Genomic DNA, 24,008 nt, shown 5'->3' with positions numbered 1-24,008 from the left:
AAATTAAATGAAATAAACATTTGAAATATATGAGTTTGTATGTAATGTATGAATATAATATACAAGTTTCACTTTTTAAATGGAATTACTGAAATCAATCTACTTTTTCATGATATTCTAATTTTATGACCAGCACCTGTATACTCTGATCACTGCAACAATATATGTGTATGTAGGTTTGGTTTATTTCTGTAGATAGGTGAGCTTTGCCTGCACTGTTATTGTAAGTTTTCTTCATCCGTTGATGTTCTCAGAAGTCCTAAACTAAATGTACAGGGCCGTTGTTTTTTTTGTTTTTTTTTTCTTTCATAGATCGCTGCATGTGTGCTACTGCCGTCAAAAAGCTTTTGTAGACCACCTATATTCTGTGTCATGCTCAGGCTCTGCCACTGGAAACCTAAGTGCGGATCATGTAAATGTGTTAAGGCTGCAGTTGTGTGACAATAATGCCCTCATCTCTATGCTGGAGTAAGGCTGCAGATTAGAGTAACTCCTCCAACCTCTAGCCCAGCAGACTTTGCATTTGCTTCATATCAGCCAGTAAATTCATCATTGTTGGAGCCTCCATTCCCTCTCCACGGGGAGTATTTTGGAGTTAGTTTGTCCATGTTCTTTCTACCCTCTTTTTTTTTTTTTTTTGGTGTTCTGTGAGAAGAAAGACAACGTTATTGTGTCTGTAAGCACAAATTCACATACAGAGTAAGGCTTTAAGGAGACTACCCTGCTGTGCTGCCGAACATAATGTCTCTGCTGCCCCAAGGAGACACGGGAAAGACGGCCAGTACAGCCCCTGTACTGAGATGTAATAATCCCTTGTGGGATCAATACCAAGGTGCAGCCGCACGTCTGTATACGCATATCAATCACGTCTGTGGATCACAGAGAAGTTGAACCATATGGATTGTCATCTTATGCCTCTTTAAAGTGATGCATGTCTTTCAGCATCACCGTTGTCTCTGATAATGACAAGGATTTGGTCTCAAAGGACAAAAAGGTGGGGCAAAGTGTTGACAAACTAGGACACGCAACATGGACTGACTTCTGGATCCCTGGATGTCTCGGGATAAAATGAAAAAGAAAAGGCCAAACAAATGATCTAATCTTTCAGACCAGTTATAACAATTATAGCTTGTAAAATATAGGATGTGAACCTATGGCTGAGTGAAACATTTGAAAGAAATGAAGTAGAAGCATTTGACTTCTTGGTATCAACAAAAAATTTTTTAGCATTTAAGGATTTATTACTCTGTCTCTTTAAAATCACACCTTTTTATGCAAACCCTGTTATTTTTTCCAATTTATATTTTTCTGTGAAATACTCATGCAGCATGTAGCTGCAGGGGACTCAATCTTTGCAGTCACAAAAGTCTAGCACAGTTTTTTTTTTTCGATCATGCTGTGTATCCTTTGCTTCTTTGCATTTCTCACCGTCCAGGCCAGATGAGCTTTTTATTATGCTGACCAGCATTGCTTGTCTGTTTGAGTGGGTCAAAGCTGCATCTATGAAGCAGTAAAAGACTGGCACGATCTCTCCATTACGTCCATGAAGTCTTATTGGGTCAGTGATTAGACTTTGATGAGAATTGAGCCACTAAGGATTCAGCTGCTCACCGTGAACTGAATCAGCCAGCGAGGGACCACTGCCTTTTTTCAATCTCTCTAAAGAGACCCAGTTAACCTGTGGGTAGACCCGGGAATAATGATAGACTGCTGAAAGGTTAGGGTGCACTAATTGAGTTAAAAAGTGGTTTCCGCTGAGGCGATGAGTGCTCTCTTGTGTCGCAGGGTTTCACAGTAGCATGAATCAAAGAGGAAGGATTTGGTCCTCCTTTGGTCAAAACCTGCCACTTAACAAAGAAAAGTTGGTTGTTATGAAGACAACCTGAGAAACTTGATGTAGCCAAGTTTATGTTAGCCATGGGTTTCTGAAAACCAAATTAGAAAAGTCAGTTTCAGCTATCTGGTTAATCTGAACCCAAAGTATGTTGTGATTCTGAGTTTTGTCCTGAACTATGATGTTTTTAATGAGAGTCAATGAAACTAGACAAGACTAAAGGGTAACAGCTTGTCAGAACCAGCAAAGCTTTTCACTAAAACAATTAAATAGACCATTTTTAGCTGTTCTGAATTAAAAAATAAAATAGCTGCTTCTTTGCAGCTAGCTATTATTTCCCTTTTATTGTATAAAATATTTTTATGCTGCTGACAATTGATTATTCAAGAATACAAACAATCATTGGGACTTCAGATGCAAAAACCAGAACTGTCCATTATTTTGTCTTTATAATTGTAGGTAAGTTTATTTTAAACATTTTAAATGGTGCAAAAAAATGTCATTTCATTGGTAACACACAAAAGCAGTATTCAATCAATCAATCAATCAATCAATCAATCAGTCAACTTTTTATTAAAGACACAAATAGGTCCATATGAAAAAATAAAATAAAATAAAGTAAAAGTAAAAAAAACATTTACAGATAAATGATATAAGGTAAAAATCACAAACACAAACAATACATTATTATAACTAAAGTCGTAAGCTACAAAATGTATGATGCCCAATTTGTAAACATTTAAAATGTCTTCTTTTTTTCTAATTTAAATTATTTGTTTTTTCTGCTCATTCAGTCAGATAGTTGACAAAGTGTTACATCTTTAAAAGAAAGCTTAATTATCAGGAACCTTGATGAAGAAATTGGTATCTAATACAAACTACTACTCTTTTTTTTATTGTTGCTTCAATGTTTCCTGAATTTTTAAAAAAAACTTGAACTTTTGATTTTTAAATAAACCTAATCATTTTTTTGTCTTTTTTTTCAGAAAATTCTACAACTTCTGCCAGAGAAAATCTACAACAGATGGCAGTTTCACAGTATAGGTATGCACCTTTAACATTTTCTCCATTTAAATTCTTTGACACTCACTATTATCTTTTTTTACAACCTCTACAGCTGTTTTATGTTGTGTATCTGTCTTCCTTCTTTGAGCTTCCTTAACCTCAGAGAACTTTTTAAGGACAAAAAAAAATGTCATCAGAAGCATGCCTAAGCCTTCGGTAATGAGGAGAAAATAATTGGTTTTAGAAGAAGAATGCAAATGGGAAATGCAAATGAACGCTTCATTTGAAATGCAAATAAGTAATTGAATTATGCTTGCATAATATCAGTGCTGCCCAAAAATTAAAACCTTTGCAAAAAGCACTAACCCCAGTTATAGCAGTTGTTTGTCTGCCTTTTTGTAGCCAAACAGTCCAGGTTTAGATCGTTGCAGATCGGTCAGTCCTGCAGGCTTATAATTTCTAATATCAGGACTCATTTTTTCAGCGAGAAAACCGTGACGGGTTTAAAGCTGCCTCTTATTCCCTCTGCACTCAGTTTCCTATTACACTTATCTGGTCAAGATGCAGTATTGTCCTTTATATACTTGAGCAAAGAAAACTCTCTCACAGTCTTTATTTATTTATTTAATGTTCCATCCAGTTCCATTGCAGATAGAAATCAGTGCCTTTTGACAAATTCCTTGAGTATCTGGAATGACATTAACAACTTGTGCCTTTCATGTAGAAGATTGCAAGGTCACAGATGTTTCACACACTCTATTATGGTACTTCTGTCCCCAGACCCATGAGTATGAAAGGATTCAATTGGACTATTGTGCATCCAACATTCTGCTGAAGGCTAGAGAAACATGCTCCTGAATTCAAAAACGTGTCCGCTTTGCTGCACTTCTAAAATGAATGAAATTACTACCAGTTAAAGAAATTAACAGGCCCTTCAAGAATGCACCGCACCAGTGGCAGCATGTCGTAGTAGTTTCTTACACGTATTTTCTCTTTCTTTGTATTTTCTTTTGTACTGGTGAAGATTGTCGGCCGTTCAGGCCGTGATAGTGCTACGTGTTTGAATCAGGGATCCTGGAGTACGTTAGGAAAGTGGTCTTCAGTGATGAACAAGAAAGAAAATGTCTCAGATGCCAGAAATCTTATATAAAAAAGGATTACTGTAGCATTGAACAGGTAACTGTTCTGAGAGATGAATGTTGCACAGATTGCTCAACAAATTAGATTACACCTCAAACCCTCTTTGTGTAATATTTATGAACCAACAAGCTTCGATTGGTCTGACAGAGAAGCTCATTCCTGCCTTCAGCACAAAGCTAGTGAGATGAATTAATTTGCCAGGACATTACAGTTCTTTAGGACAGTAGTTCCCAATACTTTTCAGCTTCCGACCCATAAAATAACAGTGACAAAGGTGTGTGACCCCATCTGTTGGCTGTTTAAATATCCAAAAGTGCTAATGACTCTGTTTGTGTCGTCATTATGCCCTTATTTTATAGTCTTAGCATCCATTTAGCTATTTTTTAAATCATTAAATGACTTGTATGTAACAATTATGGTGTAAATATATCTTAAAAACTGGGTTTTTAATTGTAACTTGATATTTGGAGAATATCTGAGGACCCCTACTTGGTGTTGGGTGACCCACATTGGGGTCCCGACCACAACATTGCTTTAGGATGAAATCTTTGATTAACCTGCCTTTATTTGTTCAATGTACTTCAACAATTTAAATTTCTAGAAACCTCTCATTGGATAATAGTGGAAGAAGGCTGCCTTTATCAGTGCATGTTTCTGAAAACTGATGTTAATTAGCATCATAAATATGTGAGGCCGTGCCACTTTACCCAAAGACTTATGGTGACCTATCAAAGTCAGTTTGTCTCTGTGGAAATGACACTTTGTGCTGTTTGTCATTTTATGTATTTTTAAAGATTGTTTTGCTGAAATTTGTAACTAATACACTTTTTCTTTTCTCTAGGTTCTATTCTGAAAAAACTTCTACACACTGGAAACTCATTTAAAGTAAGTAAACTCTGCTGTGTATGCCAGCAGCCTGCTTCACTGTGGATCATACGAGGCCCCAAAGATGGTGGACACTCCTGTGTTCATTAAGATGTTGTAACTAGCCTTCCTTTGTGTGGAAATTCATGATCTCTTATTGTGTCCAGATCCGCTGTGAGGGAATCCGTCTGTTCCTGCTGTGGCTGCAGGCACTAAGGGACAACTGTGCCGAGGAGCAGTTCCTTATCTTTGCCTGCCTAATTCCAGGATTCCCTGCTGTTCCGTCCTCCAGAGGACCCTGCACTCTTGACACCATCATTTACAACCCGTTTTCTAACCCCCCAGATGGTGAGTCAAAGCAGACGCAGAGAAATACACACATTTGTGCAGCATTTATATTATTATGAGCTTTGGATTTCTTTAGTTCTGATTTTGTTTTTTCTTTTGTATGTGTTGCATTGATTTAATTTTTTTTTTATTTGAGCAGCTAAGGTGGTGCCTGAGGAGATTACACCACTTGTTCCGGCAGTGGTGGGAGAAAAAACTGCAGATGACCTGACCTGTTACATCCTTGAAACATTGCTCAAGTATATGGTTATCCAGGTAATAATAATGTTTTTTAAGTACAAGAATAGTTTAATACTGGGCAGTTACAGAAGCAACATGGGTATGTTTTCAGTTTTTTGATGTAGAAATTAGGTTTTTAGCTACATATAAACAGTGAATAACACTCTGAGAGGTATTGAAGCCTTGTCCTATCCTTCACTGTCACGCTGTCTGCCAGGCCTCCAGTTTAGAATGGAAGAACAAGGAAAATCTGGACACGGGCTTCAGGTTTCTCTTCAGTCTTTTTAAGAAGTACTACCTTCCACATCTATTCCCCTCCTTCAGCAAACTCACAAACCTCTACAAACCTTTACTGGGTAAGCTTAGCCACAGAATACATTCAGTATATTTGTCTCAAATAATTTCTTGCTGCAAATGTTTACATTGTGCATAAAAAGTTACTTTTGTAAACTCATGTATGGTATGTGATGTCTGCTTTGATACAGTTTGAAAAGTTATGATTTAAATCTTATAAATTCAAGCAGCACTAAAGGTCACAAAGCAAAAAAAACAAACAAACAAATCAAAAAAGTGAACAAAAGCTTGTCACATTTACATTTTATATGCAAGTTAAGTCAATAATGTTTATCATAGGTTTGAATATTAAACCCTAATGATGTTATTTGTTGCATGCCAACTTCAGAGCAGCAGTGTTTTAAACATGGAAAGGTATATAAAGTTATTGTTGTTGAACAGCCTAATTTCTAGAAGGAAAAAAAAAACAAATCTAAAATTGGATCTGATATTTGACATATCCCTCTCTTTGTCTGTTTCCTCCACTCTCCGTGCTCGGCCTTGTTCAGAGCTTCCCCATCACAGACCAAAACCCCTGTATGTACCAGTGACGCGGAACAATGAGAGCACTTTCTGCACGAGGGACCAGTACCTGGCACCCAGAGTGGCCTTCATCACCTGGCTAGTCACTTTCTTCCTGGAGAAGAAGTATGTCAGCAGCACTGCGGCGGTGCAGAGCGCCAAGAACGGCACCGAGGTCATTCCCAAACTCATCCAGGTAAACGCAACAGCACTCTTCTGTTGATTTCTTACTCTGTCATAAAGAATCAAGCACTGTTACTGGGATACCTTTGCACCAATGGTTTATACTGTACGTACGTATAAAATGAAAGTTTCATCTATTTATATCAATTGTGACATGCAAAGTAAGAGACCTGTCATAAACTGCAGTTCAACACATCTACAAAATTATTTAACAGTTAAATTAGCAAAAAGGCTTTATGATTGCTGTTAGTTTCTGTATTCAGTTTTCTGTATTCATAAAAAAACAAAATATATGCAATGAAAACTCTTTAAAAACAGTTTAAAGTTATGTCTAACACACCAGTTTGTCCTCCATTGCGGTTGATGATGAACAGTGGAAATGAAATTCTAGTGACCACTTATTTACTTTTGAGGAGTCTTCCTTGTGGTGAACATCGGCTTGTTCAGTGCCCTCTAACGCCGTCTCCTTTTCAGACTGTCACTGCAGGCAGTAGCAGCCAGGAGAAGGAGAGAGATAAGACATCTGACGGCGATACAACCGGGCCATCGGGGGATGCTGAGAAGAGCCACTCCAACAGCAGCACGCTGTCTGACCGACGGCCGAGTGATTCCAGTCTGTGTAGCATTGAGGAGGAGCACAAACATGTCTATGACATGGTGCATTCCATTCTCATGTCCACCAGGGACAATGTCAATTTTGTCAATGAAGTCTTCCACCAGGTACATTTATTTTTGCACCACCATAACCTGTACTGTGTTGCCCTCTTGTGGCCTTTTTTTAAAATTCAATTTTCTTCCATCCTTATGACTGTTTTAAACACTTATTATGTTATTATTAATAGTCATTGTCCCTTTCCAAAGGCTTTCCTATTGCCATCTTGTGAAGCTTCAGCAACCAGGAAGGTGACCAAAGTGTACAGAAAGTGGATCCTGCAGGAGAAGCCTGTCTTCATGTCAGAGCCTGACAAAACTACACCGGAAGATGAAGTGGATGATGGTTCTGAGCAGATTCCCAGCTCAGAGACGAACAACATTCACGTACAAGTAAAAATCACAGTAAGATGCTGCTCAGTGGACTCGTATTATCTTGTCACATGTTGTATGTGACAAGTTTTTCTGTGCTAATATATTTCTAGTAAGACTGTCAGTGTAAAGCTGTGTAAAATAGGCAACTGTGTATTATTACAATAGAAAACCACTTATCTGTTTTTGTTATAGTTTGTATCTTAGCCTATGTTTTGACTGATCTTTCTTTTTTCTTTAAGGCAAGAGAAAGTCAGGGTCACAAACGATCGTCCAGCTGGGGGAGGACCTACTCGTTCAGCAGTGCCATCAACAGGGGCTTTCTTACCGAGGAGGAGAACAGGGACGTCAAGGCTGGAATCCAGCCCACACTACAGGTCTGCCCAGATGCTCAAATCATGTTGTTGCTGAGGTTTTAGTTGGCTTACTTTTATTTTATGTATGTGCGCAGGTGTTCCTGACCAATTCGTCTAATGTGTTCCTGTTGGAGCCATGCCATGATGTACCTAAACTCCTGGAAAACCAAGTTGAGGTGTGCAAGAACGTTCTCAGCATCTACCGGCACATGATCATGGAGCACAGCATGAGTATGCAGACATGGTCAGTAAAATGTTAAATAAATAAGTATTATGTTCCATATTGCTTTCACAAATTCTCACAGCTATCCCTTTATGATTGCCAAGTTTCTTCAGGTTATATTTCACACTTGTTTTATGTTTTGTTCCTTTTGGTTGACACCGTTCTGTTCATATGCTGTTTGTTTTTCAGGGAACAGATGCTACAAGTGCTGCTGAGGATCACAGAGGCTGTAATGAAGAGGCCGCATGAAAACCAAAGAAAAGACAGTTTTGCTGAAAGTTTAGCATCCTTACTTTTTAGGGTATGATTAAATTTACTTTGTCTCACTTTAGATGATCTACAAATAGGGTTGGTAAAATTGATCACTAAAAAAAGATTGACCTTCAGTATATGATAAAAGCTGACAGAGTCCTAAAATATGAGTTCCATTTCTTTATGATTTAATATAGCAGTGGTATTATTTAGTATTTTCTAAAATAATGGCACATATGTTGTGTTTTTATTCTTTTGCGGTTGTATTTATCTAATTTTAGTTTCTGTTTAGAACCACTTTAAATAAAATAAATTCTAAAATATGACAAATAAATGAAGTAATTTATAAATATATCATCATAACATGTACTGTGTTGCCCTCTGGTGCTCTTGCTTTTAACCAACAGCCTTCCTGTGTACATGTTCACCTTTATGAGGGCAAACTTATTTTTGATTTTTTTTAATATTAGATTATTAGAACATAAGGAGTGCAGCTCTTTATGAAAAAACAAGATCTCTTCAGTATTTATTATTTTTATTTCTATTTGATTTGATTTAGTAACACAGGATTAATGTGAATCTGTAACTTCCTGTTGCTGACCTACGTTTATCTAAACCCATTTATCTTTCCTCTTCCTGCATTCAGACTATTATTGTGGCATGGGTGCGAGCAAACCTGTGTGTATTTATCTCCCGGGAGCTGTGGGACGAGCTGCTGGCAGTGCTCTCGTCTCTTACCTGCTGGGAGGAGCTGGTGACAGAGTGGGCCAGCATCATGGACTCGCTGACGGCTGTGCTGGCACGCTCTGTTTACTGCCTGGACATGGCCAACTTGCCTTTAGACAAACTCAGCGAACAGAAAGAAAAGAAGCAGAGAGGACGCGGTAAGAGGAAGAACTGAGAAAAGATGTCTAGGTTTTTTTGGGGAGGAATAATTTCAGTTTTTTCCAAATTGATGTGTTTATATTTTGTTTTTGTTATTTTTGTAGGTTTACTGTGGCAATTTTGAAGTCAGTATCTGACTTCATTTGTCAGTAAATTGCAGTTCTTAACCCATCAATCATAAAAAGATTGATGCTGATGCTTTTTGTCCTCAGTATTGGTTGCTACATTGTTATAGCGTACATAAGTGAATCAAAATGGCTTTTAAATGTCAAATTGCCATAAATTAAACTACCATAGATAAGGCTAAAATGTGTAAAAATAGGTCAACAAACAAACTGCCCAGATTTCTCCTGTCAACTAAACTGTCTTCGTTCATTATTATGTTTTCAGGCTAATGCTGAATCAATTAATGTACTCACAACTTAAAAATCTACTGCTTTTGAAAACAAATTTTAAAAGCCACAACCAGCCCCTAGAGAAGTTTCATTCAAAGATTTTTAAGGAGAATTGTTAATTACTGAATAAATTGAAGTTACTTTTAAATTGTATCAACCTTTTTTTAAAAACTCCTTATCACAAACATTCATGGTTCAGTATTACCTGTATCACTGATTGTATATGAGCACCCTCTAGTGGTGAGCAAAAGAAAATTCACCTTTTTTTTTTTTTAGATAATAGTGAATTGCATTTGTTCTTTTTTGGGTTAAGTTTGCTCAAGTGCCACCTTTTGGATGAGAGGTTTATCATAAAGTGTGTGAAGTCACGGTGTATGTCGTAAACTATTATTAGCAAAAAAACATGTAGCTGAATTTGCTGTTTAAAATAAACTTTAAAAAGTGTAAAAAATGCAAAAGCACTTTGATATGACTAACTTGAAATATATATATATATATATATATATATATATATATATATATATATATATATATATATATATATATATATATATATAAAAGCAATCAGTAGCAGCTTTCTGAAAGTCTTGTGTTCGTATGTCAGGAGTGATCCAGGACTCCCAAAAGGCAGCTGCAGTTGCTCGTTCTTTTTCGCTGAGCTGGAGAAACCAAGGGGAGCAGGTTGGCCCAGGAGTCCAGGAGCCCATGAGGATTCGCTCAGCCACAACTTCAGGAGCTCCTGGTGTGGAGAAGGCTCGCAACAACGTCCGACAGAAAGCCTCTGGTCAGTAATATCACAGTTTTGTTAGCTTTACCAGCAGATGACACAAAAAAGTATATAAAAGCTTCTCATGTATGCACTATTTTATATGCCTTTATTTATTTTCTTTGGCACTTGGCCGGGTTCTCTATAAGGTCTTGGAGCACGGGGTTGATGGGTCGATGTGTACACTGGCCCAGGTGCCACTGAAAGGCCAAACAGTAGACACAAAGGCCAGCAGATGGCCCTCATTGTTGCCTGTTACGTATCGCCAGCGTCAACAAATTCCATGTCAGCTTGATTGCAGGCATACAACACAACTCGCTTTACAGCATGTCAAAAGCCAGCTTTTTACCCTGCAAACAGCCTTTATCTGATAAGGAAGTGAGAGCTTAAATAATAGGTTGACCTGAAAAGGCAGCAGAGAAGTGATTTGCTATAAGGCCCTTTTTTCCAAAAACAAACTTTATTCAGATAATAAAAAAATAAGATGATTCCATTTTGTTCGTTGACTTTACACCTACATAATGTACCAATAATGTTCTGCAATTACAAGCTTGTTAAGTAAGGAACAACTGTGTTTGTGCCTAAAGAATGAAGTGTGTGGGTGTGTGTGCTGACACATCTATTATGTCCCTTATGTGCATGTTTATGCATCTGTTCTTTTAGCTTGTTTATTTGTGTCGCTGTGCAAGCAAAGATGGACATTAAAAGCAAGCGCTTCAGATTCTCCTCCTTTCTTTAGCCTAATTGGATTTCTCCTACATTGATCTTCAAAGGACCAACAGCCCTCCTCTCTGCTCCTCAAGAGAAAGCGCGCACATCAATTGCACGGCAGTTTTTGATAGTTTCATTAAGAGTGTAATTAATGCTTATTAATATGCATAAATGGGAAGCAGTGGCGGCCTGCAGCAGATACGACGTATCTCTCTTACTGAAAGGCGTAATTAAAGTGTGCTGAAAGCAAAGAAGAGAAGCATCCTTTTTCAGTGGTCTCTGTGAGAGTAACCCTGAAGTGCTATTCAGACACAATGGCAATGCATCAGCATTGACAACTGTCAAAACTTGGTTGCTCTTACACATGCAAATAAATGATGTTATTGTTGTGAGATCTTGTCTTCATAAACAGAAAAGGGCTCAGTATTTAATTACGGTGCTCATTAAGCATATGCAACTGCAGAGATCCAAGTGAACAAGCTCCGTTTGCCATTGCTTGGATGCTTACTGAATAGTTTATAATAATTTATTCCTAGACTGAAATGGAGAATATTATCAGAAGTAAGACCAGATGTGTCTGTTGGTTACAGCAACTTGTCAAGAAGTATTCAGTGTCTAAAAACAGTAGAGGAGGATGTTCTGTCTTAGAAATGGAATCATTATATAGCCTGTTAGATTTCACTTAATCAGATAGTGTGGTTGGTTCTTAGTGTTAAGAAAAATAAAGTTTTATTGCTTTAATTTTAGTTTCTTATGCCATAGATAGGAACTTACATGGGTTCAAAAGACAGTCTAACATCAAGTCTGATCATGAACTGTAATTACTACACTAATGTTAATTTATTTTACATTTATTTTTGTTTTTCATGTTGAGGTCTATTGGTAATTGCATTAAGGTGCGCTTCAAAAACGTACTAGTTGTTGCACATGGACAAATTGTAAGTGATTCATTCATAAAATGAGCTACTCAATAGATTAGTGAAAACTGTTGGGGGAGAAACAAATGAACCTCCAGGTTTTTCTATAAACTGTTTTCTTTTTTCATTTTCAAAAGAAAAAAAAATACTTTTTTGTCAGCAAATTTACCATGCAAGTTTTTTTATTTGAAATTTAGCACTTAAAATGTTACACTTGGCTTTTCATGTAGCAAATTACAGTTTTTAAGAATCAATCTGAAACATTTTAGTTACAAAAACATAGATTCTCTGCTCTTCTCTGGTTTAACAATGTTTTTCAATTTCCATTCATATTTTGGTTATTTATCCTCGCGAGTGTTAATGTTTATGGTTTATGTTCTATTCTAGAGTTTGAAGCAAATTAATTCTGTAATTTAAATAACTTGACTTTATTTAATTTAAGTACTAGTTTTGTTTTATGTTTTATTGTCATTTATTTCTGTGAAAAATGTAAAACATTCTTTAATGAATTCTTTAATGTTGCTCTAATGTTGCAGTTTAAGATAGTATCAGTACAGCCATCAACATTGTTATTTTACTGTAAGATTACAGTTTAAGTAGCTTTATTCTGAGTTTGGTATGATTCATTCATTCTTTCTTTAATATTATGAGACAACTCAATCTTAGCTGTTTGTTCCATTTTTCTGTTATCCAGAATTCAATTTTGACTTTTTCATTATTGTTAAACCTTGTTTTTGCTATACTTAGTTTCCTTCACTTTTTAAGTTAAATATTTTTAAAAGCAAATGATGCTCCACTTGCATTAAAGACTGTCTTCGTCAATTTACCTCTGTGCTGTTTTCGCTGTCTCTTTTCTGTCTTTATCTTTGCCTGATGGAAGCTAAGCGAAGCCAGTCCATCAGCAACTGTGTCCATCTTTACGAGGCTTTGCCCACTACTAAAAGTGTTCCTATGCTGCTCCACACTGTGAGCTCTTTCTTGCCTGGTATCTCTTCTGGTAACTCTGCTTGTTCTCATAGACTCTCAGGTAAAGTTTGTTTTGGGAGCTGCATGTCTTTGTGTGTTTTTGACCTCCACCCTGCATCTAAAACCCATCTTTCACTGCCATTTTCAGTGTTCGTTGTGACAGCTTTAAGTTTAAACTTTACTTTCTTTTTGTGGACTGAATATGCTGTTAAAAAAATGGGATGTAAATAACACTAGCATGTGAAGCATTACCACTGCATGTTTCCCCCCATGCTTTCATGAATGTCCGTTTTTCATCTGCAGTGTCTCTGCAAATCCCTAAAAATAACCAAACTCATATCCCAGTGTGTCTCCAGTTTAGGCATCGTATTACTACATATTAAATCAGTCTTGTAGCATAAACTAATTATGTATTCTCTTCGTCAGATCTGGAGGAGAGTCAGCTTTCAGAGTGTGGGGGGGAAGAGGAGCTGGGAGGCAGGGAGAGCCCTCTGCCACGCAGCAGCAGCACCTCAGACATCACCCAGCAGCTGTCCGACACTTTACCAGGTAGACTGAAACACAAAGATGGATGTCTCACATGTTTAACCTCCAACCGGGTTGGAATTACTCCTTAAGCATTCTGAATAGAAAACTAGTTGTAAAAAAAAAAAAAACCATTAACAATACCTCTCCTGCTAGCTTCTTGTCTTGTAACACATAAAAAAAAACATATTTATTTACAGTGCTGGGCTTTGATTTTATTATATTTTTAAGTTATTTAAATTATCGCTACAGTTTGGGTCAGCTTGGCTAAAAAGGCATTTCTCACATTGAGCTTAAAGCATTTTAGCAAATTAAATGAAACAAAAGGTTTCTATGTAGCATCCCTTTTTACCTTTCAGATCAGAAGAGAGAGTACTCCCCGACGTCTTGTGGTTCTGACAGCAGGAAATCTGAGGGCAGAATGGAAACCAATGAGCCCCCAGTGGTATTAGATTAATCTTGTTTGTTCTTGTGTTAAGTTAAAGAAGTCAGATTCTCCGTGCAAGTTTCTTTTCTTATTTATTTTTGCTTGCATTTCTAGATCCTCATTCGACAGAGCAGCAGTCCAGGTGAGACAGAATGGAGCGCTGAAGGACACACAAACTTCATCAGGCAGAAGCTCAGAGATAAAAGTAAGAAATCCAAAACATTCCCTTTAAAATGATCATTGCTGTGATTTAATACACATCATCATTAAAAATCAGTGAAACTAACACTGAATAGTCGATTCGCCCTACACATCAAAGACTATTTAATCCATACGTGCCTTATGTGTTTCATAAATTGGGTTTTACCCTCCTTACCTAGGTGAAAGTGTGAGTAGTGAGACATCCAACGGCTACCTCAATGAAGCTGAAGTTACCTGGCAGGCATTTGACGAGGAGGCTGACACACATTCCACACAGTCGGCTCACATGGACGTCACAGCGGATCCCCAGAGCCAGGGCAATCTGCTGCTCAGCCACCATGAGGCTCTCGCAGGTATGAGAGGGGATAACAGGTCAAAGCGTGCACCTTAAAACATATATGATATCTCAGTTTGGGCTAACTGGTAACGCAGACGCCTGGCAGGGTACATGAGAAGAGTCTGGTTCATGAAGCTATAATGTGCAACAGAAGGGAAGTCCTTGGTAACCATTCAGTATATAGATGCAATTCTTTGAGACATTCAGCAGTTTTTTGCAAGCGTATATGAGTTTAGTGTTGTTTTGATGCTTCCTGTAATCTTACTTTCAGTGAATAAATTATCACCATCAAGTTTCTGCCATGATCCTTATTTTGCTGAGCTATTCGGTATTTAGAAAAAACTCATTACAGTACAGTATATTTTCATCCGACACCAAAAAAAAACAAAATTATTCAGTCACACAATGAGCTTTAAAACCATTCAGATTTTAATTTTCTCCTGTCATCGTTGTGTATAAATAAAATGTTGTCTGCCCTTCACTTGTACGTTAGCGTCCGTGTTTTCTGCATTGTGATCGTGTCCCTGTGTTCCCTACCTCAAACCCAGTTTTATTCTTTTCCCCTTTTGTTGTTTTTAGGTTCTGAGTGTGCCTTCCCTCCCCACTCTGCACCTCCCTACCTCCACCAAAATTACCACTATCACTACCCCCAGAACCCCCCCGCTTCACCAGCCTTGCTGGTGCACACAGAGTACCCCCTGGATGACACCATTCATCAGTCTGTCTTACATATGCCACACCACTTGGGTACCACAGCCTGACTGTTACTTATCATACAAACCTACCTCCTTTACTTTCTGTTGTCTTTATGCCAACCTCACCGTGGTTTTCTTCTTACTTTATAATATTCTGTTGTGTCTTGTCGAGTTCATGAACTAAATCTCTTTATTTTCTGTAACTGCTTTGTTCTGTTTAAGGTCGCTGGGTACTTGAATCCTATCCAAGTACCCAGGACAAACATATTTTTGTTCCTCTGCAAACAAACAAACAAACCAAAAATAGCTTTGCTCTCAAATAAGTTTAAAAAAAAAAGTATGAGGCCTTTACTTTCTTTTGTTTCCATTTTCTTCTTCTGCCCACTAGGTGGCACTCTTCTATCATGTTTCATTGGGATGATGCATGACTGTGTTTTTGTGCCTTTTTCCCCCAGAACAGTTTCACTTTCCTGTACATAACATTTAAAATCCTAACTCCTAAAGGCATTTGTGGGGGGGAAAAAAGCTCAAAGAGTTTTAGGATTCAGTCAACAACTGCTCAAGCAATAATTAGATGGTTAAATTTATTTAAGCTAGTCTCAAATTCAGGATGTTTTAATAAGAGTTAATCTGCATTTGTTGACTGAATCCAGCCTTCTCAAATATAATAACAGCTTTGATTATAATGGCAAACGCAGGTATATCAGTCACCCATTCTAACTTCAACCAATCCTCTCTCTGATCCTGCAGACAGTAGTGAGTGTCTCGCTGATGATGTCAGCATCATTGCTGGAGGGACCCTGACTGGTTGGCATCCTGATTCAGCTTTTGTCCTGTGGAGGAGAATTTTGGGTATCTTGGGAGACGTCAACAATATCCGATGCCCTAAAATCCATGCCAAGGTTTTCGCCTACCTCTATGAACTCTGGCACAAACTGGCCAAGGTACAAAAAAAAAAAAAAAACTTCATGAAAATGAAGTGCTTTTGTAATGACTTTTCATAACTTACTGTCAAAAGATAAATGCTTTTTAGTCCTACCTACAAAAATCATAAGTGTTTGAAATTTTTATAACTATCTGACATTTTTATAATTGAATACACTTTAGAAAGGAGGTCTTTATCCTGTACTTTATTATGCATAAATCCTACAAAGATTTCATGACTGGTGTGTTTATTGACCCAAATAAATATGTGCTTACAGATCCGGGACAACCTTGGGATCAGTGTGGATAATCAATCCTCTCCCCCCCAGCCTTTGTTTATCCCTCCTCTTCGAATGCTTGCGTCCTGGCTCTTCAGGGTATGAAACCCACACGGACACAGCAAGAAGCATGCAGAAAACATACGTTAATTAAATGCTTGTTTATTTTATTTTATATAATGCATATGGTGTTATCATCAGATTTAAAGTAAGTTTAATCACTCTGTAACATTTAAGGGCCTTTGGGACATACATTTAGGCAGGTTATGGTTTCAAAAGGTAAACTGAATGATTTTCCTTAAATCCTGTAGTAATTCAGTTTAACATACTCGGGGTGTCGCCATCAGCTTTTTAAAACAATAAAGGTTTATTGTGCCTTTGGACAATTCTGTACTGAAATACATGGTTGGTACCAGGGACTTTCTTTAATGATACTAACCAAATGTTGTTCCTGCACAGTGTCAAAAAGTAAAGTAAAGTATAAATATTAAATCAATTAATTTCCAGGTCTTGGTAAGTTTAAACACATATTTGTCTTGCCACACTAGTGAACCCTATATCATTTTTGTGGTTTTGATTTAGCAACTCTCACAGCCGAAATATTTATTGTTAATGATCTTAAGCAGGAAAGAAAACCTGCGCTAACATCTCTTTACATAAGAGCTGAAAAGCAGCTGTACCACCAGCTATATTAGAAATTATTAGTGACAAACTAGACTAGACTCACTAACTAGACTGTAGTTTATAACACACAAAAAAAATCAGATTTTTTAAAAATGTATTATTTTATACTTTGTTGTTTTTTCACAATAGCAATAATTATTCATTCTATAACAAGGCAATATTGAAATAAAATTCTTATTTGTTATTACAGTGAGGGGGAAAGCATCATGACTATCATGAGTAGAATTAGTGGAAATGTTAAAGTTACCCAAACTTAATGATTAGATATGTAGCAGCAGTTTTCTGACATTTTATGCATTATTACATTTTTGGTATGAGTTTCGTTCAGCATTAAAAAAAAAAAAAAGGATTTGGTAGATTTGTTCTGACCTCCACAGGCGACCATGCTGCCAGCAGAGTACAAGGATGGCAAACTGCAGGCCTACAAGCTGATCTGTGAGATGATGACCAGGCACCAAGATGTGCTTCCCAACAGCGATTTCTTGGTGCACCTTTACTACATCATGCACAAGGGCTTCATCAGCGATGACCAGGTACAACCAGCAGGTGTCTCTTCGACCCGGTTGTTCCTTTTTTCCACCTGTAGATGGCGCATCATTCCAACCTGGCTGCCCTGACTCCTATTGTAAACTATAATTTGTAGTTACCAATTTGCCTTTTACTCGTCTAATTTGTGTACGGTACTGATGTGTAAATTAGAACCAACTAGTGGTTTCTGACGTTTATCACTTTAACGCTTTTCAGAAACTGCTTGCTCTAAAAATATATATATTTGGGATCAACCTGTGGACGGTTACTAGGAGGATTCGGCGCCAAAGGTTTAAACAATTTTTAAGAACTTGTGGCACAATTTCAATAAAAAAAATCTGCCTGCCAACCAGTGGTGATGAGGAGCACTGCTGTGTTTTGGCATCTTCTATCTCTTCTCACCACACCCTTTTTTGTATTCAAATCTGGCATAGCTCCATTGCTCCTAGACAAAGATGAGTGGAGATGAATAGAGTTCCCCAAAACAAAGGACAGGGATAAAAAGTCTGTGTGAGCAGGGGGTGTTTTGGATACAAATGTGTGTGCGTATATATATGCATATATGCCCTCTTGGCTGGGTTTCTATTGCGCCTTGGCAGTGCGACAAGCTTATTAGAATGTTTTCCATGTCGTTAAATAATGTTTTGAGCCCCTGCCGTGTATACGTGATTAATTAAGGATTGACGTCTGTCGCGCTCCGTTAGACTGACACGTCGGCCAGGGGCCCAGAGTAGACTGGCCTGCCTGTGTGTGTGCGAGTGAGCGCGAGTGTGTGTGAAGGAGCAGGAGGGGAGCCTGGGGAACGTAGTGTAGAGTAGAGCAATGAGGGGGGCTCACTGAGAGACCAGGCAGCATTCTCCAGCTTTTGTTGTGGCTCTGTATAATGCGTTAGGGGGCCAGAGCCAGGCTGGCCACTGAAGCATGCTCAAATTGGCCAGAGAAAAGAGTCCTCACGCCACACAATGGAGGACAGCCGCACGCCTGCTTAACATAAGAAAGTGGCTCTCATTCTCTCCCTCCTCCTTCCTTTTCTGCCGCCACCCCCACCCCCTTCTGCACCAAAAAAAAAATTATTTTCTCATATCACATATGCTCATTTTATAAACAATTTTTACACAAACAATTTCACACAAGTTAAACAGTAAAAGTAACCATCTGTTAAGACCAGTTGAGCAAGCTGTTTTATTTCATGGTTTTATGTGCTTTAAATGCTTTTTGTTGATTGTTTTATTTAATCTTATCTGTCAGTCAAGTACAGCAGCTCGTCTTAAGATGCTATGTTTTATATACAAGAGGAGGGGGAATCCCAAAGTCAGTCCTGACCATTAGAATCAACTATTCCTCCTTCAGTGGGGTTCTCCCTCCAACTGACTGAGTGCCAAGGTCAGGGCTTTTGTCCTGTTTCTTTGTCACTTGCTGGTTACTGCTCTCAAAGGTATGATGGCAGCACAATTGTAGTGATCTAGCTATAAAAGTCACTTTATCTAAATGGTATACAGTCTAGGCTGACATTGGAGTATACTTTGGGACATATAGGGATGTGAAGACAAATTTTCAGACACAAAATCAACTTGTTTTTTTGGTGAAACCTTTATAATATTTATTGTGACGTACAAACAGGTTGTATTTGTTCGTGACGTCTATGAGTGCAAAAAGATTGGAAATTGCCAAAGAAAATAAATAAATTATTAAATCAGAAATGGTCAAGTTCAGTAATAGAGACAAATAAAAAATTTGACAGCGTGCAGAGTGATGAAATGCCAGGATGAACTCTGTCACCCTGAAGCACATTCTTTCCTGGAGATGAGGCCACATTAAAAGGCCTGAGGTGGCTCCATTCAGAGTTACGTTAATGCACCTTTTGTTGGTCCGGGAGCCATTCCTACTGCCAACACAGCGCCACAAGCAGTTCGTCCACATTTCTCAATTCTGATTTCTTTACTCACACCTGAAATCAGGTCCCCTCTACTTACACATACAATTGAAAGCACTTTGCCGTCTACATTTGTAGCTTCCTCTAAAATGCTTATTTCAGGCAATCAAGAAACAGTTTGTTGCCTGCTAATTACCTCTGACTGCACTGCACATTATGCTTCAGAGGTCAATTACCAACAAAATGAGGGTAAAATTGGCCCTCAGCTCTAAAGCTCTTCCCACCAATTTTCCACATGCAGTGCTGATGTTGGTTTGACTTCCTGCTTATTACGTCCATGTGTTTATTCTATTCTTCTTTTGTTCACCTGCATCCCCTGTTTACCAAAGGGCTGGGTTATTTATGCCACAAATACATAGGTGGTACAGCGTGTGTTTGTGTTTTGGGGTGTTATGTTACAGAGAAAAAAATTGCATGGATGTGTTTGTTAAGATGGCCTTTGGTTCAGGTAGGAACGGGCTGATGTTTGAACTGCCCGATTCACACAAGTTTATAGCCACGGAGGCAGGTGTTTCTAACCTGGACCTTGGCTTTGTACACAAATGTGTACAAACAAGTCTTAGATAAGCGAGGGCAGTCGCTCTGTCTTATTGAGAAGCTGCATTCTCATACCAATGTCTTTTTTTCAGAAGATGAGTGTTTCCTCTTGTCATTGAAAAGAAAAGAGATTGGCTTTTTTTTGCTTCGGGTAGCTTGACAAAAACCTTTTAACATCTTAATGTGTGTGTGTGTGTGTGTGTGTTATTATGCTGTACATACTTAAGCAGTTAGTGCTGTTGAGCATATGTCAGTGTTGAAAGAGTACCCATCTGCCACTGAGCCGCTGTACCTCACAGAAACAATACCTTGTCTCTGGCTTTAATTACAGGTTTGCTTATGAGTATACCTACCATATATATGACTCATGAAAGTTGAGGTCTTTTGTGTCCCCTTTTATTCACTGTGAACAATCCATCTGCTACCTCCCTCCTTCCGTCCCCTCTCTGATTTATCTGTCCTTTAGTGTCACGTACTGTTGAGTCTTACTTTCATCAGCATGTCTAAAATGTGCATTCTGCCTGTGCTGCCGGAAAGCTTTCTCCCCGTTGTGGCTTTCATACGTTGACCCATTTACAAATTGTTTTCTGTTATCGCTTTAACCAAACTCAAGGCTAGTAGCACAGAGAAGCCGCAACGTAAATCTAAACAAGCAGAGAATTGCTCAGATTCTTCAGCTTCTTTTCTGATTCAGCTGATATTCTGTTTGTTGTCCTGGTCCGATATCAGGAAACATCAGTGATTTTCATGGAGCTCTGAAATGATTTGTACGTTACGTTTCAGTGATTCTATAAACCGGGTCATGTCAAATTCCCCTCATGTGGGGGTCCCTCAGGATTCTGTTCTGGTTTTTCTTTATCTGCTCCATCTAGGACTAATTATTATTACTATTATTATTTACCTCCTGAGTCCTCAGCTTTTGTTTAGTGTGCATTTTTAAAACTCTGGTTATTCAAGATTAGGAGGATCTCATGGACACAAAAAACAAACATTGTTTTTAAACAATTAGTAGCTCAAAAATTAAAGGAAAAAAAAATCCTATTTAAAAGCTAATTTCCCAGAACAAAGACAACAGGTTTAAGTTGACCAGACTAAAATATAGTGCAGACAGCTAATGTCATTGTATGAAGAGGCAGGGTCTCAGGAGCTTAAATGTAGGAACATTTCATAGCAAATGACATTCAACAGTTCTGCTCCTTTAAGGACGCAGAGTTATTTCAGTTTTTACCATCTGTTATCAGTGTTGAGTTCTTTAAAAAGCAGCTGAAAACTCTTATTCACAAGTGTTGTGTTGTAATATTTAAAAATTATTTTTTCTTTTGTTGTTTTCAAAACCCTTTGTCAGTTTTATCTGTGAAATGGGCTACATAAATTCTTAATTTTTATGTTTCTGATTGTTTCCATACTTGTCATCAGGATGTTTTGAACACCATCATCCGTTCCTGCTCTCCTCGGTTCTTCTACCTTGGCCTCCCGGGCTTCACGATGCTGCTTGGAGATTTTATCACTGCTGCTGCTCGCATCCTCACGTCCAAATCCCCAGAGGTACAAACAATTTTCTTTTTTTTTCAGTTATTATTTAAGTCATAAAGAAATCTATGGCTCAGTAATTTGACATTACTGTAGAAGATTCTCAAGTCTTTCGTTATTCCTTTACACGTTGCTTTTTAAGGAGGCAGATTCTAAAGTGTTTGAACTGTTTTTGAGAAACGCAGACTTTCTGAAAGGTCATTTAAAGTTTTTTTTTTTTTTGGTCTTTGGCTGCTTTTCTGTCCATTTAACCTGACAGTTATCAGAGGAATACATCTTTTGTTTGTTAAGTCATTTAACTTTGACTCATTAAATCATTCAGGCATAAAATGGCTCCAAAACACAAGAAATGCAAAAGTGTTAAGTTTTAATAAGATCTTTAGGCACTTTATTACTAGCAGTCTGTCACAAAGGCATATTGTTCTTATTTGTTTAGTTTAATTGGTGAAAAAATAAAGATAACACAGTTTAATACACATTAAATAGTATTTTAGTATCAACAAGGTTATTTCCAGAACATCATTAGCTGAATAATTGGCGTACAGTAGATGATCCATCTCTCACGTCTTTGCTGGATTTTTTTCTACTTTTTAAACACATGACTTTCAGACACTGTTCATGTGCTGTGGATACATTTTCAGGCCCAACACTTCTTCTTTTGTCCTTTTGCAAACTTACTTATTTTAATCACACGCTGCACAATATCTTCTCATGTTCGGATTCTGGGAATGAACAGAAAACCAGTGAAAATCAAGACCTTTTAGAAAGCCTCAAAAACTATTGATTGAGACCTTCACAGATTACAAGAAAGTCCGACTCCTCAGAACCAAAAGATTTTTACTGTATAGCTGCACATTATTTTCCTGTGACCAACAAAAATGTTGTATTTTTCTGTGTGTGTATATGTGTTTGTTTATTTGTTTGTTTTTCTGTAATCTTTGTCAGGCTCCAAGGATAGAGGCTCAGATGATCTTGGGCTCCCTTGTTTGTTTCCCCAACCTTTACCTCCAGATTCCCATTCTGCAGCATATGCCCGGCTCTAATGACGTTCATATAGGCAATGAGGATATCAAGGTAAAGATGCTCGAGATGTGCAGCACTGAGAAAACAACAATAAAACATACAAACAAAAACAACTCACTGTAGCTTTACAAGTGAATCAACTGTGTGAATTAATTCAGTCATGGCTTGTAATTTATTGAGTTTTATAGGTTAAGTTGCATGTTGGTGTGTAATGCATCTTTTTTTTTTTTTTGTTATTTTTCTTTATTATTTTTTTATATTGCGTCTTAAAAAAAACGTAACAATGTGCCTGAAACCGGCTCTTATAGGTCACATGTTTGTGTCAAAACAACACTGGTTCATCCCTTGAATTTTGGAAGCATTTTATGCCTGAATGATTTATAGCTCAGTGTTAAGTGACTTAAACAAAAAAAGCATTTCTAAAATTGAAAAAAGCAGGCAATCCTTGAAAAATGAAATCTTTGAAAGGCCTTCAAAACCCCCTTGGAGCACTATTGCTTATGATTTGAAACGTAATGTGAAAAATTGAGGAGTTGCTAAAGAATTTCGCACATAACTGTACATTCACCAGAAGAATGCAGGACATAGTTATTTGAGTGATTCTGAAGAACTTGTTGCGTTCAGGATTATCTGGTCAACATCCTGCTGGAGGCGGCTACACGGGAACACTCTGAAGGAGCAAGGTATGATCTGCAACCATGGTTTGGTTTTTTCCTCTCTGTTATCGTTGTTCTAGTTGATACTTCTCCTTAAAGTAGCATATGCTTTTATTTCTCTTTGTTTCTGTCCTTCAGGTGCATCGCTGTGTGCAGCCTGGGCCTGTGGGTGTGCGAGGAGCTAATGCAAAAGGAAATTCACCAACAGGTTAAAGACGCCATCAATGTTCTGGGAGTAACACTAAAGGTTAGTGACACAGACTCATCACTTGTATTGTTTCTGCTGGTTTAGGTTTGTCTACCATTTGAAGTCTCCAAACTTGAATGTAAAATTCGAGATGGAACTATTTCGCACTTTTTAAACTCGCTCGCGTCCTGAGCTGTTTCATACATCATAGTTGTGACAAAAAAGCCCTGAATGGAGTGGATTAGTTGAATAGGTTCGTAATAGTTGTTTTTTATTTAACAAGCCCCATTGAGTTCTGTTTTAACAAAAATGAGAGTTGATTGCATAAAAGGACTGGAGAACAATTTCAACATGGTGAAGCGAGAAAAGCTGCAAGAATAAAACGCGTCCAGCGATGTGACTCATGGTTATATTTTGGAAGAGCCCTCTTTTCTCCCTGAGTGAAGAGATGCAGAGAACCAGTGGAGGCTGCCTTTTTTTTTCCTCATGGAAAAGGATTTTGGGCGGTGGCGTAATTTCCAGGCTGCTCACTCTCAGTAGATGTGGGCCAATTTAAGCAGCTACATCTCGCAGCTTCCTGCTCGAGCACCCCCCACCTCCC

At 37.9% G+C, this 24,008-nt stretch overlaps 1 protein-coding gene across 7 annotated transcripts in view; it reads left to right on the top strand.

The window, feature by feature from the left end:
• The window catches only part of ralgapa2 (Ral GTPase activating protein catalytic subunit alpha 2), an 85,671-nt gene that overhangs the window by 17,686 nt on the left and 43,977 nt on the right, over positions 1-24,008 (top strand). For 3 of the 7 annotated variants that reach the window (XM_017415050.3, XM_017415092.3, XM_037977782.1), the window contains exons 4-29: positions 2,821-2,878; positions 4,821-4,864; positions 5,011-5,191; positions 5,331-5,446; positions 5,628-5,766; positions 6,253-6,461; positions 6,923-7,168; positions 7,310-7,504; positions 7,714-7,848; positions 7,923-8,071; positions 8,240-8,351; positions 8,949-9,186; positions 10,187-10,366; positions 12,857-13,003; positions 13,369-13,491; positions 13,827-13,912; positions 14,009-14,099; positions 14,275-14,448; positions 15,012-15,179; positions 15,878-16,071; positions 16,330-16,428; positions 17,391-17,546; positions 21,428-21,556; positions 22,487-22,615; positions 23,189-23,247; positions 23,359-23,467. In XM_017415050.3, the coding sequence (XP_017270539.1) occupies positions 2,821-2,878; positions 4,821-4,864; positions 5,011-5,191; positions 5,331-5,446; positions 5,628-5,766; positions 6,253-6,461; positions 6,923-7,168; positions 7,310-7,504; positions 7,714-7,848; positions 7,923-8,071; positions 8,240-8,351; positions 8,949-9,186; positions 10,187-10,366; positions 12,857-13,003; positions 13,369-13,491; positions 13,827-13,912; positions 14,009-14,099; positions 14,275-14,448; positions 15,012-15,179; positions 15,878-16,071; positions 16,330-16,428; positions 17,391-17,546; positions 21,428-21,556; positions 22,487-22,615; positions 23,189-23,247; positions 23,359-23,467 (3,666 nt within the window). The remainder of the gene's footprint in view (positions 1-2,820; positions 2,879-4,820; positions 4,865-5,010; positions 5,192-5,330; positions 5,447-5,627; positions 5,767-6,252; positions 6,462-6,922; positions 7,169-7,309; positions 7,505-7,713; positions 7,849-7,922; positions 8,072-8,239; positions 8,352-8,948; positions 9,187-10,186; positions 10,367-12,856; positions 13,004-13,368; positions 13,492-13,826; positions 13,913-14,008; positions 14,100-14,274; positions 14,449-15,011; positions 15,180-15,877; positions 16,072-16,329; positions 16,429-17,390; positions 17,547-21,427; positions 21,557-22,486; positions 22,616-23,188; positions 23,248-23,358; positions 23,468-24,008) is intronic. The other 4 variants (XM_037977780.1, XM_037977781.1, XM_025004998.2 and 1 more) reach the window with 4 other exon arrangements.

This window comes from Kryptolebias marmoratus, linkage group LG10 (assembly GCF_001649575.2).
Source record: "Kryptolebias marmoratus isolate JLee-2015 linkage group LG10, ASM164957v2, whole genome shotgun sequence".
NCBI lineage: Eukaryota > Metazoa > Chordata > Actinopteri > Cyprinodontiformes > Rivulidae > Kryptolebias > Kryptolebias marmoratus.
The sequence above is the reverse complement of the archived record's forward strand: the minus strand, read 5'-3'. Positions and strand labels throughout refer to the sequence as shown.